Source organism: Pseudorasbora parva, chromosome 20, assembly GCF_024679245.1.
Source record: "Pseudorasbora parva isolate DD20220531a chromosome 20, ASM2467924v1, whole genome shotgun sequence".
Lineage (NCBI taxonomy): Eukaryota > Metazoa > Chordata > Actinopteri > Cypriniformes > Gobionidae > Pseudorasbora > Pseudorasbora parva.
Window position 1 is genome coordinate 19,721,013 of NC_090191.1, and position 22,771 is coordinate 19,743,783.

Sequence of the window (22,771 nt, forward strand, 5' to 3'; positions counted from 1 at the left end):
CACTATACTTGGAGGCACCTAATTCAAAAATAATGAATAAATGAGGCCTTTTATATAGCGTTTTCATATGTACTACTGTACACCCAAAGCGCTTTACACTCATGTCAGGGGATCTCTCCTCAACCACCACCATAATGTGTTGCTTATCTCAAACATTTCATAACAGAACACTAACAGGAATTTCGATACAACACTGAACCAGGTAAACCTGGGACTCATTCTCACAAAAACGGTTTTTGCCTTCTTCAACATTTCTAACAAACACCTCATAAGCAGAAGAACAGGATTGCGATTCAGCCTGCAGCAAACACACACTAAAAACAAGCAGCCCATTGGAGCAGCAGCTCCTTCATTGACATCAACCCAATAAATTGAAGTGACATTAATAAATAATAGTTTGTCTGTATCAAATAGTTTTTTTGTTTGTTTTTTACCCTGCTTACCTTTCGGCATGGCAAAATCTCAAATTTGAGTGACATTACATGCAAAAACAGTTCATTCAAAAGACACAAAGGGAAGTTAACTGACCTGTGACAGAAACTTTCATGGTGGCCTCCAGAGGTCTGTTGTTATCCAGATCTTTGCTGAGTTTTAGCTCCCCAGTATCCGGGTTTAGAATCAGCAATCTCAGCTCATTTCCTTCAACGAAACTATACTTGAGTTTATCTGACACATCTGGGTCATGGGCTGGTACCTTTCCTATAATCCCAGAAGGAAAGCTGTTGGATTTGTTGGTGACGTAGTTATTGAAGATAATCTCAAAATTCTGCAGGACAGGATCGTTGTCATTGACATCAACCAGACGAACGTGGACCGTTGCTCTGCTGACCAGAGGTGCAGATGTGGCCTGTACAACTATGACATACTCCATTTTGGTCTCATAGTCCAAATCCACAAGCGCTTTTAAGTCTCCAGTGAATATATCCAAGTCAAAGACCTCAGGGTTATTTCCTTCCACGATTTGATACAATATCTGAGCATTGGTGCCTTCATCGGGGTCCATGGCGGTGATCCGTGCAATCACTGAATCAACAGGGCTGTTTTCGTCGACGTAGATGTACAGTTCATCCTTCTCAAAAACAGGAGCATTGTCATTGATGTCCAATACAGAAATCTGGATCTCCACTGCTGATTTAAGAGGAGGAACACCTCTATCTACTGCATAGGCCTTCAGGTTATAGACTGGAACGTTCTCTCTGTCCAGCTTCCGCTGGGTTCTGATAATTCCAGAGTACGGCTCAATCGTGAAGTCTCCTTCCCCATCTTCACCTCCTTGAAAGGTGTAGCTCACACGTCCATTAGACCCTGTGTCCTTGTCTGAAGCAGATATCTGGAGCACGCTGGTCATCAGTGGTGCATCTTCAAACACGGAACCCTGGTATTTTTCCCTCCCAAACTGTGGAATATTATCATTGGCGTCCAGAACAATGATTTCCACATAGGTGGTATCAGACTTCTGGGGGATTCCATTGTCACGGGCAATGATGGCCAGTGTGTAGGAGGCTTGTTCTTCATAGTCGATCTCCATCTGTGTGGTGATGGCACCTGTGTCCGGATCAATCTTAAACTGTGGTAAGTTGTCCTCCATGATGTAGGTAATGCGTGCATTCTCACCTGTATCCTCATCCGTTGCGCTGATTACCACAACAGTTGATCCAATGGGTCGATCCTCGCTGAAGGTCTGATGGTAGCTGGCGCTCTGGAACACTGGTCTGTGAGTGTTAGCGTCAGTTACGTTGATGAACACCTGTGCGGTGTCAAAGCGTGTACCGTCAGAGGCGGTGACAGTCAGAACGTACTGCCGTTCCTGTTTGTAATCTAACGGCAATGCCAGCGTGATTAGTCCACCACCGCTTTGACTAGTGATGGCAAACCGGTTCCGCGTATTACCACTGGAGATCTGATAGGTGACCACACTGTTTACATCACGGTCCAGAGCTGTGACAGTTAACACACTGGACCCTACAACAGCATCTTCATTGATTTTCAGCGAGTATTCCTTTTCGGTGAACCTAGGGATGTTGTCATTCACATCTAGAATGGTGATGCTAACGCTTGCCGAGGACGACATCACAGGAACTCCATTGTCTCTGGCTTCCACTCCAAAGGTGTAATACTCAGTGGTTTCCCTGTCCAGCTCAGTACTGACTGTCATCCATCCAGTGTTGTTATTGATGGTGAAGGGGAAACCTGGAGAGGTGTCTGTGAGACAGTAATCCAAACGGGCATTTTCGCCCGAGTCAGAATCAATGGCCTGAATGTGAATTACAGAATAGCCAATGGGCACGTTCTCTAAAACCGTGGCTTGGAAAGGAGTGCTTACAAACATGGGAGCATTGTCGTTCACATCCACAACTTGGACGACGACAATGCCTGTGATATTAATAAGAGGAGGCCTGCCTCCATCCTGTGCCTTAATGCGTAAATTATACTCTCTGATCATTTCGTAGTCCAGAGGGTTTATAACATCAATGGCCCCGGTGGGGGTGTGAATGAAGAACTGACCTTTTACGTTACCACTGATTATACTGTAATGGACCTTAGCGTTATTGCCCTCATCTCGGTCGGTGGCTTCTACCTGGGCCACTTTAGTGTTGACTGCCACATTTTCTGGCACTTGAACTACATATCTTTTCTCACTAAACTGAGGGTAATTGTCATTTTCATCTTCAACTGTGATGTACACTGTTGCAGTAGCACTGCGGGGTCCAGGGTTCTTTCCTTGATCATTTGCCTCTACTATCAGTTGATACTGGGCCATGGTTTCTCTGTCTGGACGCAACCGAATTTTGACCAGTCCATTCCGAGAATCAATTTCAAACCCAGAATTAACACCTTCGCCATTCACAATCTTGTATATCATGTTTGCGTTGGATGGTGCATCTCCATCTGTCGCCCTTACCGTAATAACCTCAAAACCGACTTCCATATTTTCTCTTATCCTAACCTTATATTCATTCTGCTCAAAAACGGGTCCGTGGTCGTTGGTGTCACTAACTGTAACTGTCAGGTATGACGTGGCTGCGCGTCGCGGCGTGCCATTATCAGTAGCTGTGACTTTAAAAACATGTGTGTCTTTAACTTCTCTGTCCAAGGGCTGGACTGTTTCGATGCTGCCGGTTATAGGGTCTATACGGAAGAAGTCATTGGAACGGCTGTCGAGCAACGCCTCCATGCCATACTCGATCTTTCCCGCCTCCCCAGGGTCGCTGTCAGTCGCTTCGAGGGCGATGACGCGCGTCCCCGCAGGCTCGTTCTCGGGCACTGAAACCTGGTAGCTCGGTAACTTAAACTGAGGCGCTGAATTCACGGCTCGCTTTATTCTCGGGTTCCATCGATTTGATACGTCGTGCATAGAATGTAATAACGAAGTTTGGACTGAGGCGATTCGTAGTGTAAGGCACATAGAGAAGGACTCACCGTTTGAATCGTGAAACGAACAGTGAATGTTGTTTTTAAAGCGTCTCAAGTCCGTCTCCAAACAGTACGCGTCCTTCACAAATAAAGTCCCGTTACGCACAAACACATTCAGGTGGTCTGAGGTGCAAGAAGTTACAAAAACACCAAATTGTCTTGTGAAGACAGGTAAATAGTCCTTAAAACTAAGGAGTAAATCACCTGGAGAAAAGCAGGAAGTTAGTCCCAAGTTATAAATGCAATCCACGTTAATATCAGGCTTACTCACTCTCTTCCTTTTATATTTGAACACGCAATTGCGTCCGTGCACAAATACATTAAAATGTGCGTTGACTAGTCCTTCAGTTGTTAATGGTGTCATTTTAAAATAAAGAGGCAGCGCGCTCCGAGGGGCGCGCGCACAGTCCACCTCTCCATTTAAACGCACTACTCCATCTCTCCAACCCACTTGGATAAAGTTCCCAATGTACTTGGAAGTTAAAGTCCTGTCTATTTTATAAGTCCAATCTGGTCCAAGTGACAAATTAGCAAGCACAGCTCCCGAATGTAAAGTCTCCGAGAGGTGCAAGTCAAAACATCCCATGAGAGGAGCGCAGAGAAGAAGGTGAACCCATAACCAACACATTACTAAATCCATGGTGTAAAACTCCACAAAACATGCAGAAAAACACGTCAGCTCTCCTTCTGCCGGCACGTCGACCTTCTTTTATCCTTCATTGTAGATTTTTAACAGCAGAAAACACAGTTTTTCTGGGTGGTATCCATGGAGCCAAGTGACATTATCCACGTTAAGTTTTAAATGAGGACAAAATGGCTCCGTGCGTGCGCGTCTCTCCCCCCGCACACACACACACACACAGTCATTAACATAAACCTGCACTGCACCTCCTCTCAAGACTGAAGAATAACTCTCATGGAAATTCAACTATTGTTATTCACCGCTGCATTTTCCTTGGTTCATTGACGAGTTTTCTAAAGTGAGCGACGCGGCACGTGAAACCAGAACTCTCTCATTATAATAAATGAAGTTGCGCGATTAAAGAGTTTTTTACGCCACTGTCCGCGTGCAGAGTTCTGGACGCGAATGCTTCCATTATTGCAATTTGAAAAGGACAATTTGTTTTTTAGTTTGTTGAATTTCTCTCTTGCAGTTAATGCTAGAGATAAAGTTGCTTTTTGTCTATAAGTGACATGAATTCACACCACGTGTTTAAATCACTCAGTTGACAAGCGGCTGTAAAGTAATAAAGAGTTATAAATGCTGGATTCTCCATCTGTTATTGGCTAAGAGTGCAGTAAACTAAATTGTGCACGAATAAATGAATATCCTCTATACAAACTATTACAAAAACACCATATAGCCATTATTTTTTACCAGAATTCCACAATACAATTATAATTAAACATGGTAACATATCAGATATTTTAAACCTCCAAACATATGGTATTTTATAAATAAAAAAATACAAATATTTGTAAAGCTTCATTAGTATGAGACTATTAATTTTGTTTTTAAAATATTTTAACAAAATATTAAATATATATATATATATATATATATATATATATATATATATATATATATATATATATATATATATATATATATATATATATAAAATATTATTTTATTGTTATTTTTTATTGAAAAAAGAGCAAAGATCCATTTATGTTTGTCATTCCAAACTTTGGGTTTTGAGTTCGCTTTCAGACACACTGCAATAGCGATACAATGCAAAAGATCTATGGCAGATATTAGAGAGGGATTTGTTTTAATCCAATGTATTTTCTTTTTTATTTTATTGTGTATTTATAGTAATATGTACAAAAGGGTTATTTTCTTTCACCCAATTCAATTTATTGTATCCTAAACATAAAACAGTCTCTCTCCAAATGTAGCAAAAAGTTTTTTTTTTTTCAGGTGTTCATCAAAAATTCTTGTCAAATTAAATAACTTTGCTTGAAAAGTAATTTTTTCTTAAACTCTTTATTTACAACAAATGCTAATTATAATTATAAAACAATACACCTTAATTTTGCTTTTAATTGTTAAATTGTCTATCAGACATAAAAAAATACCTAGAAGAGGAATCAAGGCCTAACGTTTCTTTTTTTTAAAAATCTTTGTATTATCGGAGGTCAATTATTTATTCTCCAAGTCCAATTTTAAAACAGCAAAACAGATATCTTAACAGACATTTTAATATATTGCAATTGTCTGCCTACATATAGATTAAATATGTTCATTTACATTTAATTTAGTATTATATTGATTTTTCTATATACCCTAATCATTGTTGCTATGTTTTCTCCACTTCAAAGAGCCCATTGTTTCTGCTTTAAATGATTGAATTGTTTATTAATACATTGTTAGCTAACTGTGATTTGTACATGTGCTTTTCTGAAATCCATAACTTGGACAAAGTCTCCTCTGATAACAAATCACTCTAGATTGTAATGTAAAGCTGCTTCGTAAACGTGTATTGCAAAAAGCGCTGTACAAAATGTGAATTGAATTAGTATGTGTGTAGCATAATTGTCATTAATGAGAATTGAAGATTATTTTTCCATAAGCACCAGCTAAATAATGCGCTCACGCCCTCTATTGGCAGAGAAAAGAACTCCGTCACTCTGCTCAAGCAGAGCAGTGTGAACTTGTGACTTTATATTTGTATGAAAGATTGCATAGGATGTGGTGCACAAGAAAGGCACTAAAACCATTTACATTTATAAAAAAATAAAAAACAGAAAGCAGTAAAATAATCTTTAGTCAACCTTATTTACTTTGTTAGCAAACATTACAGGTCTTAGGGTGAACAATTAATCTATGCAAGTTAATACACTGAAAAAAATAGTTTGTCGTGGTAATCTTCAAATAAAATCTTCCGGTCTGGAATGGCAGTCCTTCTCATGATGTCGGTTTGACGGCTTAGGTTTGAAAATCCTTAACCACTCCTCTCCAACCGTTAGTCTGCTACGATCGAGAGATGGAGAGGAGGAGCGCTGTAGTAAAACCTTCCCCTCTATTCAATATTCCGTTTCACTTGGAAATACGTCACAGCACTGAAATAAAATCAGTTGCAACTTCTGGTTCACTTGGACTTTAATTACAATTGAAATAAAAATACATTCATGAAGGTTCCTGCATTTTCTCCCATCCTTAATGTCTGTAAATAAATAATGAGAGCATCTTTCCACAGCACAAGCCTGTTGAGATCTTGTTCTTGTCTTTCAAATAAAACAAGAGATCTGATGTGATACTTTGTGCCGTGTTTCATCCAACGGGCTCTGGATGTTGGTGGTTTGTGTCTTTATGGTGGCAGTTCATGCAGTTTTGACCTTTCTGAAGAGTGAATTTTGTGGGTCCCAAACGAATGATCTTCCCACTGCCCAAACACTCATCTCCCTTATATAGCACAGCAAACTGCAAAGAATAGGAAATGGAGTGAAAGTTCAAATGAATAATAATCAGTAACCTTCCCTAAATTCCAAACTACCCTTCCCATGATTTTAACACAGTATTATAGTTTATTAACTGCAGACTAAGCAAGGTCTGACATATTGTTACTGTTTATACCACTGTGTATCAAGACTCCAGAGATTAAATTCGCTTCTGACACATGCTTTTTAAGCGGTCGACGAATCACAAAAATACTGGGCCGTCTAACCAATCAAAGCAGAGTAAGCTCTCAGAAAGGAGGGGTTTAGAGAGACTGAATCTTTGAACAAATCTATTTCAGTCTTTGAGAAATGAGGTGATGTTCAATATATATTATGAGAAAATTTTAGTGTTTTGACCTTCAACGCATGCAGACTTAACATAGGGGCGCTTTAATGTGTTTTTTTCAAAATGTAGTGTAAAAGCAAACCAAAAGGTAATGATTAATACTGACACATCAGGAATTTAGTTAAACATTCAAGATGCATTCTGCTGTGGTGTAAATATTTCTAGATTACCTGCCCAGGTGTCATTGCTCTCAATGGCTCTTTCATCATTACCCACACTGATCCATCAAGATTCAAGGTTACGGTGCATGGAGCTAAAAGAAACAAGATGTTTATATTAGAACCGTCTTGTTATTGTTGACAAAAATAAATAAAAAATCTTTATTAATTGAAATAAAGCTAAATAAATAAATAAAGTCAAAAGTTTGAGAACAGTAAGATTTTTTTAAAATGCATTTATGTTATTGAAAAAAGCATTTAATATTGTGAAATATGATTAAAATGTAAATTAGCTGTTTTTTATTTTAATATATTTTAAAATGTCATTTATTCCTGTTAGGCAAAGCTGAATTTTGAGCATCACTACTTCAGTCTTCATTGTCACATGATCCTCCAGAAATCAATCTAATATGATGATTTGCTGCTCAAGAAACTTTTATGATTATTATCAATGTTGAAAGCAGTTGTGTAAAACATTTTTCTTTGATGAAAGAAACGAGTCTTCGATGAATAGAAAGTTAAAAAGAACAGCATTTATTTTAAATAGAAAGCTTTTATAACATTACTGGCGTTCAACAGTTTTGGGATGGTAAGAATATATTTATTTTTTTAAATAAATTTAATTAAAACAAAATTGTGTGTGTGTGTGTGGGGGGGGGGGGTTGCAAAAGTCTATTAATCTGTGAATAAACTATTAATATATCTATTAATCAAACAATCCTAAAAAAAAGTTTTACACTACTTTCAACATTGACAATAATAATAAATGTTGCAAATCATCATATTAGAATGATAATAAGAACTGAAGACTGAAGTAAGGATGCTGAAAATTCAGCCTTCAAACACAGAAATAAATTGCATTTTAAAATATATTAAAATAGAACAAAAGTTATTTTAAACTGTAAAACTAATAATCTTGTTTTTGATGTATGTCTGATCCATTAAAACCAGCCTTATATATATATATAGCTCTGAAAAAAATTAAGAGACCACAGCAAAATTACCAGTTTCTCTAGTTTTACTATTTATAGGTAAATTATACTATTATATTATACATTTTTCCCCAAATTCCAAATAAAAATATTGTAATTTAGCCCATTTAATTGCAGAAAGCAACAATTGGTCAAAATAACAAAAATAATGCGGTGTTGTCAGACCTCAAATAATGAAAAGAAAATAAGTTCATATCAAAAAATTAATAAAAAATGAAGATGTCTCACTTAAAGGCATCCGGTTGTTGAAACGAAAGTGACATTCCATCATCTGAGTGTGGACAAGTTCAGCGGGCGGCTCTTCTGCGATCCAATGAAAGCGGTCAGTCTGTAATGTGTCTCGTAGCAGTGCTGGGTGGTTAGTGGTTGGACCCTGCAAGAGTCGCCATATTTAACAAGGCAATCAACCTGAAAAGTCTTATGTGGCCATTTGTAGGAAAATAAATTTACAAAATTATGAAGTGTCCAAATTGTGTCACTCACCACAAAAACATCACCGGTAGTGATATCTTTATCAACTACAAACCAAGGGTCTTCTTGCCCTCCTATTCTCGCCCTCTGACCCAGTGTAAATGTGAACCAGCCTGTGAAATATAGTATTGTATGCATCAGTCATGCAGTATAACAGACCATATGTAGCAAAACGTCAACAAACTAGACAATGGTTTAATAACAAGTTTAAAATAACTTTGAAAAGCTTGAAATTTGAAGATTTTACTCAAAGAAATTAAATGTTATTAACGTGTTCTAGCACATAGCTAATACATTTTAAGTTGCTAGCATATGTTACCGCATTGTTAAGATGTTGCTATCATGTTTTAATATGATTTAAGATGTTGCAGGCATATTTCTAATGTAAAAGAATGTTGCTAGCATGATGTAGCATGTTTCTAACATGATTCAACACATTACTAGCATGTTTTAACATGTAGCTAGCATCATGTACCAAGCTTCTAGCATGATTTACCACAATCAAAGTCAATGGGAATTTGGGAATGTTAGAAAACTCATCTCATTGTTCTAACTCACAATTACAAAAGATAGTAACAGAGTCAGAATAGTCTTTGGCGGTTTTAGCTTTAAAGCTCAAGGAGATGTTGTTAAACATTTTGTCCCAGAAGAAGAACCTTAAAAATTTGATCAGTATTTTGGTTGTACAGCCAACATAATCAATATCCACCTTTATGTTGCCCCATGATCTTCCCATCTTCAATGGAAACAAAATTTCCTGGTTTGGGCTCCAAGTACTGTAATACATTTTGGGGAAAGTACAATATTAGGTGACTGTTTTATTATATATATATATATATATATATATATATATATATATATATATATATATATATATATATATATATATATATATATATATATATATATATATACATATATATATATATATATATATATATATATATATATATATATATATATATATATATATACATATATGTGTGTGTGTGTGTGTGTGTGTGTGTGATTTTTTAAAACTATTTATTTGTATGATGCAGCTGTAAATAAGTATTTGAACACCTGAGAATATCAATGTTAATATTTGGTACAGTAGCCTTTGTTTGCAATTACAGAGGTCAAATGTTTACTGTAGTTTTTCACCATGTTTGCACACACTGCAGGAGGGAATTTGGTCCACTCCTCTACACTGATCTTCTCTAGATCAGTCAGGTTTCTGTCCTGTCACTGAGAAACACGGAGTTTGAGCTCCCTCCAAAGATTCTCTATTGGGTTTAGGTCTGTAGACTGGCTGGACAACCACAGAACCTTGATATGCTTCTTACAGAGCCACTCTTTGGTTATCCTGCCTGTGTGCTTTGGATCATTGTCATATTGGAAGACTTATCCTCTCCTTAATACAGTGCAGTCACCCTGTCCAATGTGCAGAAAACACCCCCAAAGCATGATCTTGGGATGGTACTCATCATTCTTCTTCCTCCAAAGTTCTATTTTGGTCCCATCTGACCACATGACTTTCTCCCATGACTCCTCTGGATCATCCAAATGGTCATTGGCAAACTTTAGACGTGGGCCCGGACATGTGCTGGTTTAAGTTCCATGCATGATTTTAAACCATGACGTCTTAGTGTATTACTAACAGTAACATTGGAAACGGTGGTCCCAGCACTTTCCAGGTCATTGACCATCTCTTCCTGTGTAGTTCTGGGCTGATTTCTCACCTTTCTTAGGATCATTGAGACCCCAAGAGGTGAGATCTTGCATGGAGCCCCAGTCCAAGGGAGATTGACAGTCATGTTTAGCTTCTTCCATTTTCTAATAAATGCTCCAACAGTGGACCTTTTTTTACCAAGCTGCTTGGGAATTTCCCCGTAGCCCTTTCCAGCATTGTGGAGGTGTACAATTTTGTCTCTAGTGTCTTTGGACAGCTCTTTGGTCTTGGCCATGTTAGTAGTTGGATTCTTACTGATTGTATGGGGTGGACAGGTGTCTTTATGCAACTAACGACCTCAAACTGGTGCATCAAATTTAGGATAATAAATGGAGTGGAGGTGTACATTTTAAAGGCAGACTAACAGGTCTTTGAGGGTCAGAATTCTAGCTGATAAACAGGTGTTCAAATACTTATTTGCAGCTGTATCGTACAAATAAATCATAAAAAAAATCATATATTGTGATTTTTTAGATTTTTTAGATTATGTCTCTCACAGTGGACATCCACCTGATGTCAATTTCAGACCCCTCCATGATTTCCAAGTGAGAGAACTTGCAAAATAGCAGGGTGTTCAAATACTTATTTTCCTCACTGTATATGTATCTATTATATTGCAGACATTTGCTAAAATCATTTAAGTAAATTTTTTCCTCAGTAATGTACACACAGCACCTCATATTGACAAAAACAACAACAAATAATTGATTACATTTCTGCAGATTTATTAAAAAAGAAAAACTGAAATATCACATGGTCCTAACTATTCAGACCCCTTGCTCTGACAAGTCATATATTTAACTCAGGTGCTTTTAAGCTGCATCAGAGCACATACCTCAAGAATAAAGTCTTCAAAATCTCGTTCTCCAATAAAACAGATTCCCATGCTCTACAGGAGGGAAAAAACAGATTAAACTAATGTAATTTACATTATATGTATATATGTAATCATTTAGCAGATTTTTTTTGTATCAACTAATCATTAACACAGTGGATTATATTACATTTAATAAACTGAACACTAACGAATGTCAAGATATTCAGATTCTTGTAAAGAAGAGGTATAATTATAATTAAATATCATCATTATATATTAGTGTACCTCTTTTTTCTTTAAAACATGCTGAAAGCTGGCCTCAGCAGCTATCTTCTTCACAAAGTCTTTGGTTAGCCCAGCTAGGGGGAATAATGTGTGCCGCAAAGCATCCTGGGAGATCTGACTGAGGAAGAACGTCTGGTCCTTCATGCGATCAGCACCCTGATAGAGCCGTGCAGCTAAAAAGATTCAGAAGGAGATTAAAGATCAATTCACAAAAAAACAACAACTGACAAAATAAAAAGATTTTTAAGTATACACCATGGTAGGTTTTTTAACTGTACTTATATATATATATATATATATATATATATATATATATATATATATATATATATATATATATATATAATTTTTTTTTTTTTTTTTACTGTACTTTTTAAAAAATATAAAAAAGTTAAATACTGTACTTATTTAAAAATATATATTTTTTATAACTAATTTAGAACTTTTGATTCAATACTGAAGAAAAAAAATATATATATTTTTTCTTCCCTGTGCTCTTCATCACACTAGATGGACAGATGCTACACTTACGCTTTCTAATTTCAAAGCGGTCTCTGAAGAGAGTTCTGGGAGGTGGAACGTGCTTCTGTTGAAAAACCTCCTCATCCTCCTGGGATGTCCGGGCATAGTGTCCCGTTGCTATGGCATCAGCACCTGTTGTCAAATAAGACTGTGATGCTAAATATGACACCATAGATCCACGAATAACATATAGACTGGTGTCTCATTACATTTTAAGCAACAAAAGCACAGACAGAACTTACCTAAAGTATTAACTGCATACTGATAGAAGTGCTTAAACTTGATGTGTTTGTTACACAATATGTCTGGATTTGGTGTTCTGCCCTTTTCATATTCCCTGAGAAGATTACTACAAACATAAAGAATAAAAATGAGATTATGAGAGGTGCACAACACTTTAAATTTAGTTAACTTAAAATGACTGCTTTATTTACCTAAATACTTCATGCCAGTATTCTTTAATATATGAGACCTGGTGGAAAGGCATATCCAGCATCTTACACACTTTATACGCATCTTCACAGTCTCTCTCAGATGAACAGACACCTCTCTCATCCAGAGAGTCCCAGTTCTTCATGAACACACCAGTCACATGATAGCCTGATGACAAGCAGATATCATATATCCGCAAACATATGCTAGTTTGAAAAATAGAAAGCGTTTTTTTTTTGTCTGCATAATGAACAATATATGCGTTGTTTTATTATTTTAAACATAACAAACAGCTTTAGATTAGACAGACAGACAGACAGATAGATCGGTAGATCGATAGATCGATATATTTCCAATTTCTTGGAAAGTGTATATGTCTTTAAAAGCAGTGTGCTTCAATATCTAATTTAATTACATTTAAATAATAACCAACTTTACTTTCAGGCATACGTGTGAAGACTACGTTATTTTTATTTTCAATATAATACAATATAATATAGTATTATTATAGTTTATTATAATTGCCACAGTACAGTCTAAATTAGTACACAATGTAATATATATTAATATAATAAGCACAGCATTAGCACACAAATACAAAAGAGTTTATGGGGTGACTGCTAACAGTTCACTATAGTAACTTACGGAATGTGCTTTCTGAACTGTACTGTAAAGTTCATTTAATAAAAATGTGTAAAACTGTAATTTATTTTAGTACACTGAAAACTTACCCATTCTTTTGAGTAACAATGCACTGACAGAACTGTCAACCCCTCCAGACATAGCACACACAACATGTCTAATTACACCCATAACACCTATTATTAATATGTTTTCAAATAAATGTAATTACACAAGTAAAGAGAAATGAAGGGACAATTCATGACTGTGCTATGAAGGTCGCCATAATTAAAGTTCTTCAAAATCTTGACCGATCGGAAACAAAAAACAACTCAAACAAAACTATAGTTCCGGTATTTGTTCCTAGTAGAACACTTTAAATCGTAACACTGCAAGTAGCGTGTGGCGTTTAAAATCCACAGAAATGTGATAAGTAGAATGGCAAACAGAATTTCATGGAAATTCCATGACTTGTCCGAAAAGTGTCTGAAACATTTGCTTATTATGCCTACCCTCATTGGATTGATTCATAAAAGATAAACAAGCATAGGCACAATGAAATTTCCCAAAAGTACATTCATAATTACAAAAGTACACATTTCAGATATTATTACAATAGTTTAAGTACCAGCCTACATAGCTTGTTGGATAAATCCGTTTATCTAATAAATTTACTGAGATAAGACGTATGTGTATGTGTTTCAACGATTATAGGCCCAGATTTGAATGAGATTCAATCATAGACTGTAAAAAAAGTCATTATATCAATGGATGGGTTGTTTTTCTGAGCCATCGAACTCCCCCTGCCGGAATACAGGTGCCTATGACAGTCAATGGCTGGTAAAGCAACACCCAATGATTATTTCATAATGCTCGACACCGTTGCTTGGTCGTGGGAACCCTGAATGAAATTTCTTGATGTGGAAAAGTAGATTCCTAAAATCCAGCATTATATTTTTGCAGTGCGTTATCGGTTTTACGGTACAGTGCAACTAAATGCAATTCAGCGGAAACGTTTCGGCCTGTTTAGTTTTATGAGGGTTTATACAAAAACAAAAAAGTATTTGACACCATTCTTTTCTCAAAAAAAAAAAAAAAAAAAAAAAAAAAAACTTCAATGTCGTATAGTTGGATTTGCTTTATGGTAGAATAAAACAATCGAAAGCTTTGCAGTGTTCAATGAGTTAGCAATCAAAGTTTTGAGTCAACAGATTTGTTAAAAACAGCAATAATCATAAGACACAATAATTATTTTGAATAATAATCGCAATAACTGTAATAATAATACAGTAAGACTAAATTATACAAAATAAATATAAATATTCACATTTTATTAATAAATATTTACATTTGTCTTGTTCATTATTTATTCATTATAAATCTAGCAAACAACAAGAGCAATGGGAGAAATGTCAGCAGACAGCTTCTCAGTAGAGATGCTCAGAGAAGCCTGTGGGACTGTCAGATGCAGCCCACTGGATGTGATCAACACGCCAATGATCCCATGGTGCCAAACCACACTGCCGCTTAAAACATCCAGCAATATTCACATCAAACTGGAGAACATGCAGAGGACAGGTCGGTTTGTGTCTGTTTGGTTTGGTTATGGCAACATATGTTAGCATACAAAGTTTTTAAACTTGTCTTTCCTCTTCCTGCAGGCTCTTTTAAGATAAGAGGTGTTGCAAACCAGTTTGCCAGGAGACTCAAAGGGGATCATTTTGTGACCATGTCTGCTGGGAATTATGGGAAGTCTTTTGCGTGTGCATGCAAGCATTATGGATCCAAAGGCAAAGTGGTGATGCCAGAAACCGCCCCCATCTCCAGATCTCTGCTGATACAAGTAGGCTTATACTACACTCTCATTTATACACTTCCTTTCTTTATTCAATCTTTTACTAAACAAAAAGTGTATTTGCAGAGTTTGGGAGTTGAGGTTGAAAGAGCACCAACTACTCGTCTCATGGATGTTGTCAACCGATGTGTTCAAGAGGACAACATGACTTTCCTGCATTCCTATGATGATCCGGACCTTATCGCTGGACATGCCAGGTTAAAATACATTTTAAAATAATTTAATATCCAAAGCATGAAAATCCTGTCTTTATTTACTTACCCTCATGGCATACCAAATGACTCTCTTTAATTTTACAAAACAGGAGATATTTTGAGGAATGTTCACTGCTTTTGAGACTAGTGATTGGGAAAGTTACTTTTAAAAGTTATTATTTGCAATATTGTGTTACTTAGTTACTTTTTATGGTAAGTAATGTGCTATGTTACTCTTGTGTTACTTTTTATAATAAGATAAAAGTTATGTAAAGGCTCTTTCACACACAGAAAGTGAAATGAATAAGCATCAGGCTAAAGGCAATGCAAATTCACACTTGTTCAGTAGAGGGGGCAGCAAAAACAATTTAGTTTTTGCAGAAGAAGCGCAGAAGAAAGTTCCACACTTTTTCTTCAGCAATAAAACAATAAATAAATAAATAAAATTTAAAAAAAGGTTGTTTTTACTATATTTTAAATTTTTTGTATGGTTGAATTAAATCACTGAAGATCAACAGCAAATACATTGGTTAATAAAGTAAGATTAAATACATAAAGTATATTTGTATTATTTATAGGGGTGTCCCTGACTATGGATTTACACATTCGAATCAGAATTTTCGAATCTCTCTATGGTCAACCGATAATCGAATCATCAATGTGTGTGTAAACCATAGACCGTAAAATATAAACGGTATAAACGGGTTGGAAAGGGCAAGACACTATTTAGCAGGAGGCTAAGACTATTTTTATTTTAACTTACTTTACACACGGTACACAGCCACCACTTTTAATGAAGGGATCAAAACTAGGCTACACTACACATTCGTAAATCAACCGTTCTCTCAACCATTTTCTCGAAACACAGAACATCACACAAATATATAAAAGAACATTTTGATAAATTAACCTAAAAAAATACCTGCCTAGAGAGGAAAAGAACACTTTGAGAGCGTTTATATGCACGTTCTTAAGCCGATTGCGCCTAAAGGGGGTTGCACACCGGACTGAAGCTCAGCGGCGTGTCTCAGGTATCTCACACCAGGCAGACGTGAACGTTATATACGCGCAAGCTCAATTTTGAATCGACTTCTGACAGAAGAGCTGCACGATGAGTGTATCTTGTAGCACAGGGTGAAATCAGGATGTACATTCACGATTTTAGGGAAATTTTAATCGCCGCGGAGAGGCGTCGAATGCTGCCGTCGGTGTATGTGTTCGAATTTTAAATGCGCGGCACGTCCGGTGCGAAGCTCCGTGCCCTTGCCAAAATGATATGATCCTCGTTTCATAACACCCGCGAAAATTTGACCATGAGATCAGTGATCGAATCCGGTCCTGCATATCGATGCATCGAATCTTCGACTATTAGGGGTCACCCCTAATTATTTAACATATTTTGTTATTTCAAGTTTGAGTATTCTGAGTTTGAAATGCCTGTTCACATTTAGGGCCCAATCATACACCCGGCACAATGCGATGGCAGTGTTTTTTTTTCTAGTTTCAGCTCAACGCAGTTATCATTTTCACATCCAGCTCCATGTTGTTTAAATAGCAAATGCACTCGCGACCATATGTTCGCCCATGGCTATGCTGATCTAAAAACGCGGTGTGTTCAGGCGCATTGCTGGCGTGTTGCTATTTTGAGGAAACTGAAAACAACTGTGCCGTTGACCAACAATCACCTGGTCTAAAGTCAATAGGGTAGTATTTTTTCAGTTTTGCAAAGGGCACGTTAGTAGTATGCTCTCTTTTTATTACACACTCAGGGACGCGCAGCAGCAGCACACAAACATTTTTAAATATTAAAAATAAAAGGATTCCTGTCGCCTGGTTAGCCGACCATTTTTTTTGTTGTTAAAGCTGCTGTCCGTAACTTTTTTTGTGTCCAAGATTTGCAAAAAATATATAATGAGAATGTACAACAGGAATCCATTTTCCAAACCGTGTTTTGGTCTTACCCTGAATCATTATGATACACTTATAATAAGTATTTATATAGGGACTATTTCATGCCAGAGGAGCACAGTCCCTGTGATCCGCCATAGACATAAACAGAGAGAAGTAGCTCCGGCTGCAATGTTCTTCCGCAAGCTGCATGCAGTTCTGTTTATTAACCACTAGAGTGCAAAAAGTTACGGACTGCAGCTTTAAACTAGCAAAAGTGGATTTGGACACGTCCTAAGTGCACCTGCACATTGTGTGTCAGATTCATAGAAAGAAATGGACAGAGCTATCCCATTGACTTCAACGGCGGAAAGTGAGGTCAGTAAGGAGCACTCACCTCCTGATGGCTGAGTGAACTGCGCAGGCTCAGACTGAGCTTGACGACGTAGATGTGACGTGAGCCTCCTGTCTGACAGTTGTAGGTCTTCTAGTAGTTGTGGAAAGTGAAATCTGAATCACTTTGTTTAAATATTTTCTCCCGTTGCTTTTGGCTCTAGGCTTCTCCCCATTCTTCCCCCTTGACTTTATCAGACTTTATGTCTCCACGTCCCCCCCAAACTGTCTCATAGACAGTAAAAGATTGCCTGCGAGCGTCTCCTCAGGTCTATATGGTAATTTCTCAACTGTGCGACAGAGTCGCGTTGGTTATGACGCAATCGTTAGCCTATTTTTACAAAAACAGCTTCTGCGGGGCGATAATGTAAGATACAAGGTATCTTAAAAAGATAAATGGACAAACAAACAAAGTAACTCTGACATTTTGTTGTAAATGAAAAAAGTAATGGATTACTTTACTAATTACTTGAAAAAAAGTAATCTGATCACGTAAACGTGTTACCCCCAGCAGTAACTGTGACTGTCAAGCTCCAAAAAGAACATTAAAAGTATCATAAATGTAGTCCAAGTTTTATCAGTATTAATGAAACTTGTATGGAAAAGAGATTTGTGAAACTGTCTACAATCTTCTTTGGGGTTGCAAAAACTAGAAAACAATGTCATACAGCTTTGAAAGTCATCAGAGTTGATAAATGACGATGAAATTTTCATTTTATATAACATATTTATAAAAAAAATTCAGACTCAACATGATGAATTGAACACATGCATCAATAATGGGATGTATAGTATAATTGGTCCACTCATGCTAGTGTCGTTTTATAGCTTAGGTTTTGAGATCCTGGAGGTTGTCCCCTGTCCAGATGTGGTGGTGGTTTGCTGTGGTGGAGGAGGGTTACTTGCTGGTGTGGCAGCTGCCATCAAACTCTCTGGCTGTGAAAGCACAAAGATCTATGGAGTGGAACCAGAAGGAGGTAAATATGCCCTTGTTGTTCCCTTTTAAAGTCACCTTTGAGACTCATGCTTAGTAAATTATTTATTTATTTAATTAGTTTATTTATCAGGGACAATGTACAAAATACATTTATCTTACGAGAATATGTTTTGTACCAGAATTAGCTAATGCTAGTTTCCATCTGCAGTCCCTGGGCAGGTGCACACAATATTAAAAATATTATGCCATTTGAAAAATGTTGCCTTGGAAAAAACGTGTTCTTTAAATTTCAGTTAATGTTTATTTTATGTCAATAAATGACATATTTGTATGGTTTTAGTTGTAGTTATTGATCATATCTCAGCACTGAACTTTCAAGCATTCAAATGAAACAAGACAGTAACAAATAACTGATGGCATCATTCCCTTAAAGCTATAGGGTATGGCAATGTTTTTATGAAACACTTTTTGTTATACCGATTTCAACTTTTTTACATCCTGATAGAAATCAATAATAAAATTGGTCTAAATATTTAAACAAGCACTGCATGTTCTGTGGAAGTATCAGGACTACGAAAATGTCCGTCCAATCCTTGCATTCGGTCTGAACGTAATGAAAGGGTGTCCTACCTGCCTGTCAACATATGTATTTCCATACATTTGCGCACCCTACTCGTGCAGACATCACTCGTCATCAGCGTGCTTCATGAGGCTGTAGTAGAGTTGTAGACACTCCTCTCTGTGTGTCATGGGAGGAGCTTTACCTAGTTATGTTTACCCGTCCTTCGGATGAGATGTTAAACCGAGGTCCTGACTCTCTGTGGTCATTAAAAACCCCAAATTTGCCCATTGTCCTTTGTCCATCATGGCCTCCTAATCATCCCCATATACTGATTGTCTCCACTCCACCAATCAGCTGGTGTGTGGTGAGCATTCTGGCGCAATGTGGCTGCCGTCACATCATCCAGGTGGGTGCTGCACATTAGTGGTGGTTGAGGAGATTCCCCCTTCTATATGTAAATGAGTGCCTAGAAAAGCGCTTTATAAATGTAACAAAATATTATTATTATTGACGGATTGGGGTAGGGTGTATTTGAACGTTCAAGCTCCACCCATGACATCCAGAGGATGTTTCAGAAATATCCTGTTCCCGGATGTCATTTGGCTTTGCAGTGAGCACCATGCACAGGATTTTTTTGGGGTAAACTAAATATAATATAATATTAATTAGATATATTGGAAAAAAAATTACTTGTTTTTAACATTTCGCAGCGTTATACACTGTTAAATATATCAAATTATGTAACATAGCTCAGTATCATATTTATTATATTAGTAGTAAATAATGGAAAGGCACTGCTTTTTTACAAAAATACACTTTTTGTTTGACCGATAAGTGCACATTGGTAAACCATTCTTGATTTTCAACAGCTTGTACAATGTACAAGAGCTTCATTGTGAAGAAGCCTGTTGGTATGAATGCTAAAAGCATCGCTTCGGGACTAGCGCCACCATTTGCAGGTATAAAATCTACTTTAAAGAAACTTTACGGCAGTATACTTTAAAGATTGAGGTTTTAACCAAAACTTGTATACTGGGATTCAACCTCAGGTACCTTGCCGTATGAGCTTTGTCAGAAGTACGTGGAGAACATTGTGCTGGTGAGCGAAGAGGAGATCAAATCTGCCGTTTCCACACTTTACAAGGCTGGCCTCGTCGTTGAACCTTCAGGCACTGCGGCATTCGCTGCCGTCACGAATGACAAAATACCAGATATCAGTGACAAGAATGTGGTGGTCATTCTCAGCGGTGGAAACATAGGCAAAGATGAGCTTAGCAACTTCCCAGACTAAGCTCACTCAAAAAATGTATACAAATGCATTATTTACTGTCATAATTTACTCATCATCATGTCATTCATGGCAAACCCATATTTTTGTTTTGTTTTCTGGAAATCTGGAAAATTTACCCTTCTTTTTCATTCAATATATAGTGGCCATGGGCTCTAGAAAATCATTGTATAAAACAGCCATTAAATAAAATATCTCCTTTTGTGTCCTCAAACGTAATAAAATTCAGGGTTAGAAAGAGACATGAGGGTGAGAAAATGTACATTCGTCCATTCGATGAATTTTCTACAATATCTTGTTTTTATGATTAAATACACAAATTATAATTTAAGTAAATTTCATCAAAGCACTAAAATTACAATACCCAATAAATAATATTAGTTATGAAGACATTGAATAAATAAACTCCAGTGGTCATCATAAAAAAAATCTATTCTTTTCAAAGCGATAGCATAAAATATTAGGTTTTAAATAATACCCCTTCTGCCTTTTAATTTTTTTAATTTTATTTTATTGTTATTAGTTTGATCTGCTAACTTGGTTAATATGCATATTGTGTTGTTTAATCTCTTTTTTAACATAAGTAATACTGGCTACAGTATCCGTTTTGTTTTTGCGGATTTCACATACTGGATGTATGAAAAAAAGAGTATTTAAAACATAAAAAAAAAATTATCAGAAGTATCGCAATTAATTGAAAGTAAAATTGTGGCTTTTTCTTTTAAAAGTAAATGTGTATGATATACAAACTGATTCCACAAAAGTTGGGACACTACAAATTGTGAATAAAAACAGAATGATGTGGAAGTTTCAAATGTCAATATTGTATTCAGAATACAACATAGATTACATATCAAATGTTTAAACTGAGAAAATGTATAATTTTAAGGGAAAATAAGTTGATTTTAAATCCCATGGCATCTACACATCTCAAAAAAATTGGGACAGGGCCATTTTTACCACTGTGTGGCATCCCCTCTTCTTTTTATAACATCTGGGGACTGAGGAGACAAGTTGCTCAAGTTTAGGAATAGGGATGTTGTCCCATTCTTGTCTAATATAGGCTTCTAATTGCTCAACTGATGCAGTATGTGGTCTGGCATTGTCCTTTTGAAAAATGCAAGGTCTTCCCTGAAAGAGATGACATCTGGATGGAAGCATTAGTTGTTCTAGAACTTGAATATACCTTTCAGCATTGATGGTGCCTTTCCAGATGTAAGCTGCCCATGCCACACACACTCATGCAACCCCATACCATCAGAGATGCAGGCTTCTAAACTGAGTGCTGATAACAACTTAGGTTGTCCTTGTCCTCTTTAGTCCGGATGACATGGCGTCCGTTTTCCAAAAAGAACTTCATATTTTGATTCGTCTGACAACAGAGCAGTTTTCCACTTTACCACAGTCCATTTTAAATGAGCCTTGGCCCAGAGAAAACACCTGCGCCTCTGGATCATGTTTAGATATGGCTTCTTTTTTGACCTATAGAGTTTTAGCCGGCAACGACGAATGGCACAGTGGATTGTGTTCACTGACAATGTTTTCTGGAAGTATTCCTGAGCCCATGTTGTGATTTCCATTACTGTAGCATGTGTGATGCAGTGCTGTCTAAGGGCCCGAAGATCACGGGCATCCAGTATAGTTTTCCGGCCTTCACCCTTACGCACAGAGATTGTTCCAGATTCTCTGAATTTTTGAAAGATATTAGGCACTGTAGATGATGATAACTTCAAACTCTTTGAATTTTTTCTCTCAGAAACTCCTTTCTGATATCTCTACACTACTTTTCGCCGCAGTATTGGGGGAATTGGTGATCCTCTGCCCATCTTGACTTCTGAGAGACACTGCCATTCTGAGAGGCTCTTTTTATCCCCAATCATGTTGCCAAATGACCTATTAAGTTGCAAATTGGTCCTCCAACTTTTCCGGCCTCTTACTTCTACCTGTCCCAACTTTATTGGGATGTGTAGCTCTCATGAAATCCAAAATGAGCCAACATTTGGCATCACATTTCAAAATGTCTCACATTTAACATTTGACATGTTATCTATATTCTATTGTGAATAAAATATAAGTTTATGAGATTTGTGAATTATTGCATTCCTTTTTTTTAGTCACAATTTGTACAGTGTCCCAACTTTTTTGGAATCGGGTTTGTATATTATACATATGATATTATAAAGGACTTGATTCTTGTTAATGTACAATTGACATATCAAGGTATAAATATTATCCAAATAAATCCTTAATGTTTTAGTAAGATAATGGTTGGGTATTGAGGTAAAAATTGTCTAAAAAGACTATGAATGTTGTTGTCTCTATGATGAATTGCTCTGTTGCAAGTCACTTAGCTCTCTCTCTCTCTCTCTCTCTCTCTCTCTCTCTCTCTCTCTCTCTCTCTCTCTCTCTCTCTCTCTCTCTCTCTCTCTCTCTCTCCCCCTT

The 22,771-nt window shown here is 36.8% G+C and overlaps 3 protein-coding genes across 8 annotated transcripts in view; 1 reads left to right on the forward strand and 2 right to left on the reverse strand.

Annotated features, from left to right (window-relative positions):
* The window catches only part of celsr1a (cadherin EGF LAG seven-pass G-type receptor 1a), a 116,747-nt gene extending 112,543 nt beyond the window's left edge, over nt 1-4,204 (reverse strand). For all 5 annotated transcript variants that reach the window (XM_067427177.1, XM_067427178.1, XM_067427176.1 and 2 more), the window contains exon 1: nt 529-4,204. In XM_067427177.1, the coding sequence (XP_067283278.1) occupies nt 529-4,054 (3,526 nt within the window). In that variant the 5' untranslated portion in view covers nt 4,055-4,204. The remainder of the gene's footprint in view (nt 1-528) is intronic.
* A 1,973-nt stretch (nt 4,205-6,177) lies between these two features.
* On the reverse strand, nt 6,178-13,506 carry trmu (tRNA 5-methylaminomethyl-2-thiouridylate methyltransferase). The gene is made up of 11 exons (XM_067428021.1): nt 13,324-13,506; nt 12,595-12,760; nt 12,403-12,509; nt 12,170-12,292; nt 11,639-11,811; nt 11,372-11,425; nt 9,535-9,601; nt 8,838-8,938; nt 8,583-8,727; nt 7,375-7,457; nt 6,178-6,841 (listed from the first exon to the last, which is right to left on the reverse strand). Exons 1-11 carry the CDS (start codon nt 13,403-13,405, stop codon nt 6,692-6,694), a joined length of 1,251 nt encoding a protein of 416 aa, XP_067284122.1. The 5' UTR covers nt 13,406-13,506; the 3' UTR covers nt 6,178-6,691.
* A 536-nt stretch (nt 13,507-14,042) lies between these two features.
* On the forward strand, nt 14,043-22,757 carry srr (serine racemase). Of its 2 annotated transcripts, none has more exons than XM_067428024.1 (7): nt 14,043-14,175; nt 14,599-14,791; nt 14,875-15,056; nt 15,135-15,265; nt 18,371-18,519; nt 19,911-20,000; nt 20,091-22,757. In XM_067428024.1, the coding sequence occupies exons 2-7, from the start codon at nt 14,614-14,616 to the stop codon at nt 20,330-20,332; spliced, it is 972 nt and encodes a 323-aa protein (XP_067284125.1). In that variant the 5' UTR covers nt 14,043-14,175; nt 14,599-14,613; the 3' UTR covers nt 20,333-22,757. The 2 variants fall into 2 exon arrangements, with proteins under 2 accessions (XP_067284125.1, XP_067284124.1); XM_067428023.1 differs by having other exon boundaries at nt 14,094-14,194.
* Nucleotides 22,758-22,771: the final 14 nt, after the last annotated feature.